We start from the raw sequence: 15,220 nt of genomic DNA, 5'->3' as shown, positions 1-15,220 counted from the left end.
ATATAAAAATCAGTATTCATATAATTAAAAGGAAGTAAGTAGAGGACATAATGGTAGATAAAATTCCATTTATTATAGTTTCATAGCCATTTATCAGATGATGTGCTTCTGTTCCCACTGCTTTTGGCTTTCCCTAGACCAGTTGTGTTGTCCTTCCCAGGGAACATGTGGCAATGTCTTTAGATCTTTTTGGTTGTCACAGTGGTGTGTGCATGTGTGTGTGTATGTGTGTGCATGTGCTGTGCAATAGAGGCCTGTGGTGCTGCTAAGTACAGGACAGCCCCTGACAACAAAGAATTTCTCAGTCTAAAATGTCAGGAGTGCTGAGGTTGAAAAAGTCTGTCCTAAACAAATCTGATTTCCATTGCCAACTGTGGGTTGATAGGGTTTCTATACCTTTAATACATGAATTAATACTCAAGTTAAAGGGTAAACCTAAATTTGAGTGATAGTGATGAAAGTGAAATCAGTTCCCTTTAGTAATAGTCAGTGATGGAAATAAACTTATGTTACATCGCACTGAATAGTGTGTAGAGTTTCATAGCCTCTTATTTTATCTTAATGTTTTTATGAGATAGGTAGAGTAGGTGTTCTTATCCCTATTTAACTATAAAGTAGCTTGTCTGTATCTTCCAGGCTTTAGGAACGAAGTCCCTTCAGATAGATGGGTAGTTAGTTGCAGAGTATGTACATTGTTCATCTGTAAAAATGATCTTACTTGCTTTTTCTCTTCTGGAAACATTTTAATTACAGTTAAATACTAGAGAGATAGATCCTGGGCCTGAAAGTTTGATACCAACTCATGTTTTCCTTTAATTGTATCTTGTTAACCTACAACTTAGTACTTCCAATAGAACTTTCTTCAATGATGGAAATGTTACATAAATCAGTGCTGTTCAACATGGTAACCACAAGCCACATGCAGCTATATATGTTTACATTAGTTAAAGTTAAATAAAATTAAAATTCAGTTCTCATCAGTTGTACTAGCCAGCCCCATTTTAAGCACTTCATAGTCCTGTGTTATCTATCCTTCTAAACAGTAGTTCCCAAAGGAACTTTAATAAATCAGTAACATTTTTGTTTAATTTTACAAATGGAGATCGTCTTAATCCATCTTTGCTTCTGCCCATTACTGAGGCATTGGTCACAGTTACTTAAGCACCATGGGAAAGGAGGACATTGCTGTTTAATTTCTTGGTAGGAAGTGAATGAACGTCTCTCTCCATGTTGATAGCCGTCAGCAGTTTCTTTCACAGACGTTAGCTGGTATGTCTTTGACATGCTCACTCATGAGGCCTGTGGAAGTGGAATGCCTTACCAAGCAGTGGGGGTCACATCCCTGCAAGCAGCCTGCTTATGCTTTTGAGCCTCCAAGTCCATCTACTCTGATTGCAGCCTTTGGCTTCCACTTGATATTAAAGTTACCTTCTGTGGCTGCTGAGGGAGTTGGAGAAAACCTTCCAGCCCCCTTGAGAACCCTGGAAATTCTTCCAGTGTGTGAGTGCGTGCATGCATGTGTGTGTGTAAACAGGAAGGTGGTCCCTACTGCACGGTATGTTTCTGATACTTATTTTTGGTGCATGGAAACATTGATGAAGGAGTTCTGTAGTGGAGTTTTCAGCCATATTGTGTTTTAACATTTGTTGGTACATGAACCTGGAAACCTTATTGCTCTTCATTGCAGTATTTCCATGGGAAAGTTTTTCTCCACTTAACAGTCACTCAACATAACCTGAAAATTTGTGAAGTGTTTATATATTAGAGCCCATCCACATATTTAAAGTCAAAATAACCCTAGGTTTTAGTTTCCAAGTTTGTTTCTTGCATGTTAAAAGAGAAGAAAAATTTGAACAGTTCTGCCTTTCATAAGGGAGCAGGAAGAAAAGACCCATTTTGCTTTCATGATTTAGAAAGGCTTCAGGGGGATTTTTTTGTAAAGTAATTTAACTGTCGTTTAAAATTTCCCATCATTTCTAGTTTACTATCCTTTCACCACAGTCCTGCCTTTAATTTATCTTTGTGGTTTAAATAAGTTTATTCTATGACTAAAATGCTGAGATAAAAGCAGGTAAGCTGTTAAGTTGTGGGTTGAAGTAGCTATGAAACAAAAGATACGTACTGGACATTTTCTGACTTCTTTTGGGAGCTCCCAACTTCTGAATTGGTAATTGTGGAGCTGCAGCCCTATCCTGCATGCTCTCACAGTGATGCAGATTTAGTTACATCTTCCCCCACCTATATGTCTCCAATAGTATTTTGGTTTCCAAAATAATAATGGTATTACTAATGTACTTTTGTTTGTTTATTTTCAGAGGGAAGTGTAACATATCCCATTTTTCTGACATATTTGCTGCTAGAGAGTTTAAAGCCCGAGTGGATTCATTTTTCTACATATTAGGCTACAATCCTGAGACAAGGTAAGTAAGTCACTTGGGCCCACAGAGTGAGAACTGTTTGACTTTCTCACAAGTGTGTGTATGCACCCATATATGGGCATATTAGTACCAAAACTAAAAATACAAAATTCTGGAGTAAACCTCTTTGGAAGAAGTTATAATTAATGTCTTTGATGTCTAAAGCAGCTTTATTGTTTGCTCTTACTTCATCGAGGAAAGGAAAAGTGAGAAAATTTGGATTTAGAGAGGGCAAGCTAATGACATGATTAATTGATAAGTGTTTAAACTTACTATGAATTGGCAGATTATTAGCTTTATGCACATTCTGTCAAGCCTCCCATGATACCATATTGAAAACATTAGGACACTATGGAAAGTCTTTTCCATTTAATGAAACCCCAGGAACACTGAAATGTCTTTAGCAAGACTGCTGGTATGAGATGGGTACATCTAATTCCCAACTGTCTTGGTAAGATCTGTGTAAGAGGTAAAATTATTATTTCTAAAATTAAAAGCAATAGAGTCAAAGTAATTTAATAGAATTCTTGGTTTATGTCTGTAATAGACCATAGGTTAACTTGGCATATAGAAGAACTTCTGTAAGAGCATACGCATTCATATTTTTATCCTGTAACACTCATGCAACTACATGTTTTATTCAGGATTTTAAAAAGAATATATTAGTGGGTAATTGTTATATGCTTAGGACATCTAAGACATAATCTACAAATTATAAGGATTTATAAAGAAAATATGCTTGGCTTAAGGAAATTAGTGGAAGAACTATATTAAGTGTACTTGAAAGATGGATATTATTTTAGTGAAACTATTTCCCTAGAAGATGCCAAGAAATTATACGTAAAATTTAGAATGGTACTGTTCAGATGGTTAACCTAGGGTCAATAAAAGGCAACGTATTTTTTGTATTGGTTGTAAGAGGCTCTACTTGGGCATATATTTTGGTGTCTCTCTTTATATATACTACATAACAACTATAGGGGTAAGTGTGTAATGGTCACTTTTTTTTGCTTACCTTTGTTTTACTTTAGAAAACAGCAAATTTGAGCTTTTATTTTCTTTTTGAGAAGTATGCCCTGCTTCAGTGACAATGAAGCTAGCTAATCAATGGTAATATTCAAAAGCATCTTATGTTTTGAAATGTCTATTATACATACATATTTATTGACTGCCTAGTCATATCTTCCTGTTACCAAGGTGAAGTATGGATAACTTCAATTTGATTTCTTTCTGGATACAAGGGAGTCTGTTATTTCAGTAATGCCATGTTTATTTAACTTTGATAAATAGTTGTCATATTATGCAAGTTAAATTGAATTAGTGAATTGACTATTGTGTTTTAATTGTTTAGCTTTTGAATTCCTAACAACCAACCAAATTAATTTTTTTTACTAGTTTTGGCTATGCATGTGTTTTTGTTGAATGCTTTTTAAAAGTGATACATAACTTACCTGGCTGGGTAAGCTAGAGACTCACATAAGTTTCTGTCTCGTTTTTTTACTGTGTGTTGTTGGCAGTCATTCAGACTGATACTTCCCATCATGAGTTTGTCTTAAAGTATGGGTTAATTATGCAATAGAAAGATACTGTTTGTCGCCTGAAAAAGCAGCACAGAGACATGCCTAGGGATCACTTCTTTTAGTGCTTTGAGCTTCCTAGCGACCATTTGTTCATTTCAGGGCTGTGTTCCCTATGTCTAACTTATGCTTGATAGGTTGAAAGTTCATGAGGTGTGTTGGATGAATCAAAGTGAACAAACATCTGAAAGTCTACTTAGAAGCAAAGCTGTGGCTCACCTCCCACTTCTCACCAAATGAGTGTGAGCATTTGCTGCAGCAGAGCCAGTGTGCCTGCTGTCCTAGCTCACTCTTTTCACCCTGGATGCCACTCATGCCTCTGAAGTTTGGGGTCAGGTGTACACTTCCCACAGCTACTCAAATTCAAGAAAGTGTATGTGATTTGAGAGTATGGACAAAATCTTTGTATTTCTTCTACCTGACTTTATGGACAACCCCGTCCTTAGAATGCTCGAGGTGCATACCTTTGCAGAATGGACCTCTGTTTCTGTCTTTGTTTCATGTCTGTGAAGGGTGGGGCTGTGGATGAGCTGGTTTCTGGTATAATTCTCCCATTTGAATGAGTGGGACAATTCTCTTTGGGTCATTGCCTTTAAAATTTGGGGAGTGTGGATTTCTTGGTAATTGGCATAGAATCACTTGGTATTATTAGGTACTATATTTCATTAATTTCTTTCTCCAGAGTATGGATCATCAATACTAATAAAGTATCTACAATAATATGGATTGATAACCTCTTATCTTCAATTCTGAAATCTCAGAACTCTGAAAATAAAAAATACTCATGCTAAGTTTGGTGCTAAAACTCATTTAATGGTTAGACTTGACCTGAACTTATGTGAGTTAATTTAATTTAATTAGTTAATTAAATTAATTTAGTTCATTGTGTGGATTTGCACAACTTTTACTGTAGAAGTACCGATAGGATAGAATAGGGGTTTTGGCCAGACACTGCTGGGTGTTACACACTGTATGGAATATTCTCTATGACTGCCTTTCTAAATCCCGAAAGCTCTGAATTCTGAAAATCCTTTCACTCTAAGGATCTTAGATAAGGGATTGTGACACTATGTTCTTCCTAGCCATAACACTAATGGAGCAAAACCTAATTGGGTGAAAAAAACTGGGGGGGCAGATGTTTCTAAAGTAAAGTAGAATATAGGCTGCAAGGGGCTGACAAATGAGAGATGCTTGAGTCTAATGCTGGCCTAAACTTTGAACCATTAGGCAATTGGGCTTTTTGCTTTTGGAGTTTGTTTTAACATTTCTGCACTCAGGGAGTATTCACTCTTGCTGTATGAATAAGATTCGTGCCAAATTGACTTCTGTAGTTAGCATGCTCTGCAACATAATATCATAATGCTCTCATTTTGTTTGATGGGTCTGATCCAAAATCTGGTTAGAAACTTAATAAAGTCAATAAATTTGAGCTCAGGGTTCTTAATACATAACAGCTAGTTAGACATTATGTACCTTTGACCAAAACACCAGTGTTCTTGGTTGAACTAAAGTAGGTAGGTCTTAGCTTTAAAAGGAGACGAGCATAGGGACACCGTTACATTCATTCTTTTACTGTCCTTAGTTACTTTTTTTATTTGTGCAGTACCTCATAGCCATTTAATAGGAGTGCTAAAGCCTTTTGTTAAAACCCATGACCTGGCAAGATCGCCTGTCTTGGACCCAGGCAGCCTGGGTTCCGATCCTGTATTGCGGCTTCATCTTTGTATCCGTAGGTGAGGCTTATACTTCCTGGACTCTGTTTCCTCTTCAGTAAAATGGGGATGGCACAAGCTACCCTGTAGGTAGCTTTTGTAAACTGTAAGGTTTTCTGTTGCTTCTTGAGAACTACAAAAATAATTACAAATTTTCTTTTGAAGAAAAGGTCGAAAAATATCAAAGTTCTTTTTTTTTTTATCCCCATACAATGTTAAGTCTAAAAACAAAACATAAACTGCTAGCCAAGAGTCTTAATTCCACCAGGTAGACCATTAATTATCTGTTTCATTGTGCAGACTATGGAAGTCTGAGCACTGGGGTAAAAAATGACTCTGCTTGAAATACTGATTATAAAATTCTTTAAAAATATGCAGTTGCTAAAAACATAAGATAAATTTCTTCGTTAACTCTAATGAAACTGCCTCAACAATTATAAACCAATATCTAATGCGAGGTATACTCATTCCTCCATGTCACTGCTGTCAGGCCTTGGGAGTAAACAGAGCTCTAGGTGGGGGGGTGTTTTGGGGGAAGATAATGCACACTTTTACATCTGTATTTCTGTCTCTTGTATGTGATCCATGAATTCATACCAAATTCTCTGATTCTAAAACAATTCCACAGATTTCCTGTTAGTTTTTCCCTTTTATTTGTAATTTGCATCTTTAACTGTGAGAAACCTTATTTCATTATCCTTAAAACGTGAATTCCAGTTTCTTACCACTGAATCTGTTCTCTCCCACACACAGGTGGGTTTTGACATCTTGAGCTGTATTTTTACTAGGTTTAGCATTTGATATTTCTTAGTGTGACCTCCAGAAATCAAATTTGTAACATTACCTACTCATGGTTCGTAGGATGCCTGTCACTTCTACCATGTAATGGGTGCTTTTCCTGTGCCAGGTCATCTAATTTATTTAATACCCATAAAAGCTCAATGAGGTTGGTATTATTTTTATTTTATAAATGAGGAAATGAATATTAAATGGCTGCCTAAGGCATACAATTAGTGAATAGTGCCCAAGCCTATTTGACTCCAAAGCTTGTGCTTTTAACCTCTCTATGAGTTCATCACAGGTTGATTCATACACAACCTACTTTTCTTCTGCCCTGGTTGGAAAGTAGTTTTTCTAATGGAAAAAAAGAGCAGTTGCTCAATAGAGAGTAACTTGACAAATAGAACAGTTAGAGAAGCAAACTGAAATAGTGTGTAATTCTATAACCCGTATTTGTGCTTTTCCTTCCTATACATGTGTGCATGTGTATAGGTATTTAGGTATTTATTAAGATTATAATTATAAAGAAGCAAACTGAAACAGTACATAATTCTGTAACCTTATATTTGTGCTTTTCCTCCCTATACATTTGTGTGCATATATATAGGTGTTTATGTATTTATTAAGATTATAATTAAAATATTTTTCATACTTAATATACATGTAATTATACATTCCTTTATTTAGTTCATCTTTTGTTATGAACATAGTACCATGTCATTAAATGTTTTACAGAAACATTTGTAATGAGCCCCTTGTGTACCATTATTTGAGCTTCCCATGATTTATGTTCTCATAGTGTTGAACATTTACAGTTTTTTCAATGTTCGATTATTCTGAATAACATTGTGACCATCTTTTTTCAGTACAAATCTTTATATTTCAGCTGAAAAGTGACAATCTGGATCTCTTATTTAAACTAATATGGATTTGAGACATTTCAAAATTCACTTCTGCTTTAGTGAAGTCACCTTTTTTACTCATCACAGCTCATTGTCTTTGTGTAGCATTTGAGGACAAGAAGCTTGAGCTGGATAGAAATATTTTCTTGCTTGCTTTTCCTCTGCTATCACCTTTGAATTCGCAAAATGTTTACCTGAGATGACAAACATTGGAGCTAGCTGAGAGTATGTGTATATTTGGAAACACAGGCTGTGAACATATAAAAACTTTAATAAAAATAGGACAAAAAATCAGATTTGATCATTTCAAAAACCTTTTGCCAGTAAACATCTACAACTATTGAATAAAATGTAAGAAAACTTAAATGCAGAGCTGAACTTGCAAGCATTAACAGAAGCTGAAAAGTTAAAGTGGTAGGCTGATTCTTCAGCAGCCCAGTGAGAGGGTGTCTGGTCATTTTCTCATTTTCTTAATGAAGGGTCTTTCGCTTTAGTATCTACCAGGTATAGGAGATGAGGCCTTGATCTCAAGGGGTTATGGAATTGGAACTAAGAGCTGTATACACAAAGCTAGGACCACCAAAGGTCTATTCTTTGGTGAAAGGGTGAAGTAGGTATCATGTCTATTACTAGAGGAAAGTGACAGGGAAACCTTTTTGGAATTGGTAACCTAGAACAAAAAAAGAAGAGGAATAGAAGGAGAATTCCCCTTACAATTCATAACTTTGGCCTTCCCTCTATGGCAATTGGGACTTGAATTGGGAGAACTCCAGGGTGAGAAGATAACATAAAAAGTCGTCTTTTGCCAAAGAGCCACCCAAGACACCTGACATAGCGTATGTAAAAGTTTTTTGGAGGGACACACCCACATTCAGTAATCTGTAGGGTATCAGTAGTTAAAATATCTTTGAATACGGAGTGCATTGTCAAAAATTTTTAAATGTTAGAAGAAACTACATGCCATCAACTTGAGTCAGGTGAAACAAATGATAAGATTCACACCTAAGAATTTCAATATTAGGACCATCAGTAAAATACTATATAACAGACTTGAACAACATAGAACTTTTATTTCTCTGTCATGTAAGGAAAGTTTGAAAAGAACCAATCCCAGGCTGGTATGGTGCTCCACAGCTACTAGGGACCTACCCTCTGCTATCCTTAACTTCTTCTGTTATCTTAGGCTCAAAGTGGCAATGGAATGGTAGCCAGGACATCCAGATTGCAGGCTAGAAGAAAGGGGAAGTAGGTGCAAAAACCATGCCTTCTTCTTTTAAAGGCAGTTTTAATAATTTTTCTTTCTTTTTTTTTTGTTATTATTAATCTATAATTACATGAAGAACATTATGTTTACTAGGCTTCCCCCTTCACCAAGTCCCCCCCCCCACACCCGATTACAGTCACTGTCCATCAGCATAGTAAGATGCTGTAGAATCACTACTTCTCTTCACTGTGTTGCACAGCCCTCCCCGTGCCCCTCCCCTCCATTATCCATGCTAATCGTAAGAACCCCTTTCTTTTTCCCTGCCCTTGTCCCTCCCTTCCCACCCATCCTCCCCAGTCCCTTTCCCTTTGGTAACTGTTAGTCCATTCTTGGGTTCTGTGAGTCTGCTGCCATTTTGTTCCTTCAGTTTTTCTTTATTCTTATACTCCACAGATGAGTGAAATCATTTGGTACTTCTCTTTCTCTGCCTGGCTTATTTCACTGAGCATAATACCCTCCAGCTCCATCCATGTTGTTGCAAATGGTAGTATTTGTTTTCTTCTTATGGCTGAATAGTATTCCATTGTGTATATGTACCACATCTTCTTTATCCATTCATCTACTGATGGACACTTAGGTTGCTTCCATTTCTTAGCTATTGTAAATAGTGCTGCGATAAACATAGGGGTACATCTGTCTTTTTCAAATTGGGCTCCTGCATTCTTAGGGTAAATTCCTAGAAGTGATTCCTGGCTCGAATGGTATGTCTATTTCGAGCTTTTTGAGGAACCTCCATACTGCTTTCCACAATGGTTGAACTAGTTTACATTCCCACCAGCAGTGTAGGAGGGTTCCCCTTTCTCCACAACCTTGCCAACATTTGTTGTTGTTTGTCTTTTGGATGGTGGTGATCCTTACTGGTGTGAGGTGATATCTCATTGTGGTTTTAATTTGCATTTCTCTGATGACTAGCGATGTGGAGCATCTTTTCATGTGTCTGTTGGCCATCTGGATTTCTTTTTTGGAGAACTGTCTGTTCATCTCCTCGGCCCATTTTTCAATTGGATTATTTGCTTTTAGTTTGTTGAGGTGTGTGAGCTCTTTATATATTTTGGATGTCAACCCTTTATTGGATCTGTCATTCATGAATATATTCTCCCATACTGTAGGGCACGTTTTTGTTCTATTGGTGGTGTCCTTTGCTGTACAGAAGCTTTTCAGCTTGATATAGTCCCACTTGTTCATTTTTGCTTTTGTTTCCCTTGCCCGGGGAGATATGTTCATGAAGAAGTCGCTCATGTTTATGTCCAAGAGATTTTTGCCTATGGTTTTTTTCTAGGAGTTTTATGGCTTCATGATTTACATTCAGGACTTTGATCCATTTTGAGTTTACTTTTGTGTATGGGGTTAGACAGTGATCCAGTTTCATTCTCCTACATGTAGCTGTCCAGTTTTGCCAACAGCAGCTGTTGAAGAGGCTGTCATTTCCCCATTGTATGTCCATGGCTCCTTTATCATGTATTAATTGACCATATATGTTTGGGTTAATGTCTGGAGTCTCTATTCTGTTCCACTGATTTGTGGCTCTGTTTTTGTGCCAGTACCAAATTGTTTTGATTACTGTGGCTTTGTAATAGAGCTTGAAGTTGGGGAGTGGGACCCCCCCCTCCCACTTTATTCTTCCTTCTCAGGATTGCTTTGGCTATTCGGGGTCTTTGGTGTTTCCATATGAATTTTTGAACTATTCCAGTTCATTGAAGAATGTTGTTGGTAATTTGATAGGGATTGCATCAAATCTGTATATTGCTTTGGGCAGGATGGCCATTTTGATGATATTAATTCTTCCTAGCCAGGAGCATGGGATGAGTTTCCATTTGTTAGTGTCCTCTTTAATTTCTCTTGAGAGTGTCTTATAGTTTTCAGGGTATAGGTCTTTCACTTCCTTGGTTAGGTTTATTCCTAGGTATTTTATTCTTTTTGATGCTATTGTGAATGGAGTTGTTTTCCTGATTTCTCTTTCTATTAGTTCATTGTTAGTGTGTAGGAAAGCCACAGATTTCTGTGTGTTCATTTTGTATCCTGCAACTTTGCTGTATTCCGATATCAGTTCTAGTAGTTTTGGAGTGGAGTCTTTATGGTTTTTTATGTACAATATCATGCCATCTGCAAATAGTGACAGTTTAACTTCTTCTTTACCAATCGGGATTCCTTGTATTTCTTTGTTTTGTCTAATTGCCGTGGCTAGGACCTCCGGTACTATGTTGAATAACAGTGGGGAGAGTGGGCATCCCTGTCTTGTTCGCGATCTCAGAGGAAAAGCTTTCAGCTTCTCGCTGTTCAGTATGATGTTGGCTGTGGGCTTATCATATATGGCTTTTATTATTTTGAGGTACTTGCCCTCTGTACCCATTTTGCTGAGAGTTTTTATCATGAATGGATGTTGAATTTTGTCCAATGCTTTTTCAGCATCTATGGAGATGATCATGTGGTTTTCGTCCTTCTTTTTGTTGATGTGGTGGATGATGTTGATGGATTTTCGAATCCTTGCATCCCTGGGATGAATCCCACTTGGTCATGGTGTATGATCCTCTTGATGTATTTTTGAATTCGGTTTGCTAATATTTTGTTGAGTATTTTTACATCTACGTTCATCAGGGATATTGGTCTGTAATTTTCTTTTTCGGTGGGGTCTTTGCCTGGTTTTGGTATTAGGGTGATGTTGGCTTCATAGAATGAGTTTGGGAATATTCCCTCCACTTCTTTTTTTTTTTGGAAAACTTTAAGGAGAATGGATATTATGTCTTCTCTGTATGTCTGATAAAATTCTGAGGTAAATCCATCTGGCCTGGGGGTTTTGTTCCTGGGTAGTTTTTGATTACCACTGCAATTTCTTTACTGGTAATTGGTTTGTTTAGATTTTGTGTTTCTTCCTTGGTCAGTCTTGCAAGGTTATATTTTTCTAAGAAGTTGTCCATTTCTTCTAGGTTTTCCAGCTTGTTAACATATAGGTTTTCATAGTATTCTCTAATAATTCTTTGTATTTCTATGGGGTCTGTTGTGATTTTTCCTTTCTCGTTTCTGATTCTGTTGATGTGTGTTGATTCTCTTTTTCTCTTAATAAGTCTGGCTAGAGGCTTATCTATTTTGCTTATTTTCTCAAAGAACCAGCTCTTGGTTTCATTGATTTTTTCTGTTGTTTTATTCTTCTCAATGTTATTTATTTCTTCTCTGATCTTTATTATGTCCCACCTTCTGCTGACTGTAGGCCTCATTTGTGCTTCTTTTCCCAATTTCGATAATTGTGACATTAGACTATTCATTTGGGATTGTTCTTCCTTCTTTACATATGCCTGGATTGCTATATACTTTCCTCTTAAGACTGCTTTTGCTGCATCCCACAGAAGTTGGAACGTTTATACCAAAACCAAAAAAAAAAAAAATTTTAAAGATCAGTCTTATTTATGAACAGGCACGTAAAATGTTTAAATAAAATATTAGAAAATGAAATTTTGCAAGGCATTAAAAATTCAACAAATTCACTTGTCCAAGTTGGGTTTATGTATAAGAATGATTAAATATTAATTTACCTGTTAATATATTTTACCACTTTAGCATATTGAAGAAAAAAATATACAACCATCTTGATGTCGAAAAAGTACTTGACAAAAGTCAACACCCATTCAGTATTAGGTGTGGAAACTCTTAGTAAATTACCTATAAAATGAAACTTCTTTATTCGGACAGAATACTTAACAAAAACCTATAGCAATCACTGTACTTATAGCCATAGTATTGGAAATTCTCTCTAAAATCAGCAATTAAGGTCCATTAAGACATGAAAAAGAAAATAATGTGAGAATTCAGAATGAGGAAATGACCTTTTATTAATACAGTGTAATCACTTTTACCACAGGAAATCTGAAAAGACATGCACAGATTGTTAGAATTGGTAAGATAAATCACTATGCTTACTGGATATATAGTCAATATAAAGACTCAGGTCCATTTCCACATACTAGGGACAACTGGAAAATAAAATTTAAACTGTTTCTCAAAGCTTCCCTTCTCTTGATATGAAACTAGTACTAATTAAAAGCCAAGTTGAATGTCTTTTTTCCAACAAGTGTTTTCTCCAGAATTCCCTGAATGTTGTTTTCATTTCTATTTTGGCTTTATAATTTCTCGTTAGTAAATAAAACATTTTAGACATTTTTTTATTTCTGATAAGTAGGAATGCTCTTTAAAATAAGACCTAGGAAACTTCCACGTTACAGCTCTTACTTTACCTTTGATAATCATAAATTACTCTCTAAAAATTAGGTATTATAGTGGACAGAGTGGTTTTTCAGTTAGTTTTTTATATATTAAATTTTCTCAAGTTTAGAATCTATTAGTATAGTATATTCATTTCACCTGCACAGCTCCCCCTTGATCTATTTGGAAATGTTAATCCTTCACCCATGTTCACTGCAGATTAACTGGAGGCTATGTTGTCATTTGTTTCCATATATTGATCTCTATTTTAATTTGGTTGTTGATCCATTGATCATTTAGAAGCATGTTGTTAAGCCTCCATGTGTTTGTGGCCTTTTTGGTTTCTTTGTACAGTTTATTTCTAGTTTTATACCTTTGTGGTCTGAAAAGTTGGCTGGTAGGATTTCAATCTTTTTTAATTTACTGAGGCTCTTTTTGTGGCCTAGTATGTGGTCTATTCTGGAGAATGTTCCATGTGCACTTGAGAAGAATGTATATCCTGTTGCTTGTGGATGTAGAGTTCTGTAGATGTCTATTAGGTCCATCTGTTCTAGAATGTTGTTCAGTGCCTCTGTGTCCTTACTTATTTTCTGTCTGGTGGATCTGTCCTTTGGAGTGAGTGGTGTGTTGATGTCTCCTAAAATGAATGCATCGCATTCTATTTCCTCCTTTAGTTCTGTTAGTATTTGTTTCACGTATGCTGGTGCTCCTGTGTTGGGTGCATATGTATTTATAATGGTTATATCCTCTTGTGGGGACTGAGCCCTTTATTATTATGTAATGTCCTTCTTTATCTCTTGTTACACTTTCTTTGTTTTGAAGCTTATTTTGTCTGATACTAGTACTGCAACACCTGCTTTTTTCTCCCTGTTGTTTGCATGGAATATCTTTTTCCATCCCTTGACTTATAGTCTGTGCATGTCTTTGGGTTTGAGGTGGGTCTCTTGTAAGCAGCATATAGATGGGTCCTGCTTTTTTATCCGTTCTGTTTCTCTGTGTCTTTTGATTGGTGCATTCAGTCCATTTACATTTAGGGTGATTATTGAAAGATACGTACTTATTGCCTTTGCAGGCTTTAGATTCTTGGTCACCAAAGGTTCAAGGTTAGCTTCTTTAGTATCTTACTGCCTAACTTAACTCGCTTATTAAGCTATTATAGACACTGGTGTTTCTTTATCTCTCTCTTATTCCTCCTCCATTGTTTATATGTTGCGTGTTTTATTCTGTACTCTTTTTGTGTATCCTTTAACTGCTTTTGTGTTTATGTCCAAGAGATTTTTGCCTATATTTTTTTCTAAGAGTTTTATGGTTTCATGACTTACATTCAGGTCTTTGATCCATTTTGACTTTACTTTTGTGTATGGGGTTATACAGTGATCCAGTTTCATTCTCTTACATGCAGCTGTCCAGTTTTGCCAGCACCAGCTGTTGAAGAGGCTGTCATTTCCCCATTGTATGTCCATGACTCCTTTATCATATATTACTTGACGATATATGGTTGGATTTTTATCAGGGTGTTTCATGTATTTTTAAGTTTCGAAATTTCATAAATATAACTTAAGAGTTACAAGGTTAGAACGTAGGTCTGTCAGTTCACCAACTTAATATTTTATAATATTTCCTTTATCGTTTATTTGTATTGGTTTTATTTTATGTTTTATTTAATTATCTTTTAAAATTTTATTACAGATTTACTTTATCATCTCTGTTTTTGCCATATTATTCTCTGTATTTGCCATATGTGCCTCACTGTTTTGTCCATAGTATTTTTCTCTCCTGAACTGATCAGGAATGAATCGCAGACCTAAACTTCTTCCTTCCTACATAGTTCGATGTGTATATTTTCCAAGAATAAGGACTTCTCTTATATAACCATGCTATGGTCATCAAATCAGGAAAGGTGATGTTACTATAGGGCAAAGTGGTCTATTATAGCCCATATTCAAATTTTGTCAGTTTTTCTAATATTGATCTTCATAGTGATTTCCCCCGTGCACTTAATTGTTGAATTTCCTAAATGTTCTTTGTCTATCTGCCTTTATAATGTGTTTGTTAGCTTTTTTTGAGTTGTCATGGCATTGACACTTTTTGAGAATAGAGCCAATTCTGAGAAATGTTCTTCAGTTAGGGTTTGATGTTTCCTCGTGATTAGATTTAGATTATGTAATTTTTGCCAAGGAATATTATATAAATGATGTTGTGACCTTCTCAGTGTATCAGATGTATTTTTTCTTGAGATAACAAAATAAGCGAGTTAGGTGATTCCAACAAAGATTTTGATACTCTTCTTACCTTCAAAGAGCTTAACATCTCTTGTGAGAGAGGTAAGGCACCCTAGAAAAAGCTGTGATGAATTAAGGTGCAGCAAGACAGA

The 15,220-nt window shown here is 36.0% G+C and overlaps 1 protein-coding gene across 7 annotated transcripts in view; it reads left to right on the top strand.

Moving 5' to 3' along the window:
• RERE (arginine-glutamic acid dipeptide repeats) overlaps positions 1 to 15,220 on the top strand; it is a 412,748-nt gene that overhangs the window by 263,227 nt on the left and 134,301 nt on the right. For all 7 annotated transcript variants that reach the window (XM_037000132.2, XM_037000128.2, XM_037000130.2 and 4 more), the window contains one exon: positions 2,316 to 2,420. In XM_037000132.2, coding sequence (XP_036856027.2) covers positions 2,316 to 2,420 — 105 coding nt within the window. The remainder of the gene's footprint in view (positions 1 to 2,315; positions 2,421 to 15,220) is intronic.

The sequence above is a fragment of the Manis javanica genome, chromosome 4, assembly GCF_040802235.1.
Source record: "Manis javanica isolate MJ-LG chromosome 4, MJ_LKY, whole genome shotgun sequence".
Taxonomy (NCBI): Eukaryota; Metazoa; Chordata; class Mammalia; order Pholidota; family Manidae; genus Manis; species Manis javanica.
Note: the sequence above shows the minus strand (reverse complement) of the source record. Positions and strands in the feature narration are given on the sequence as shown.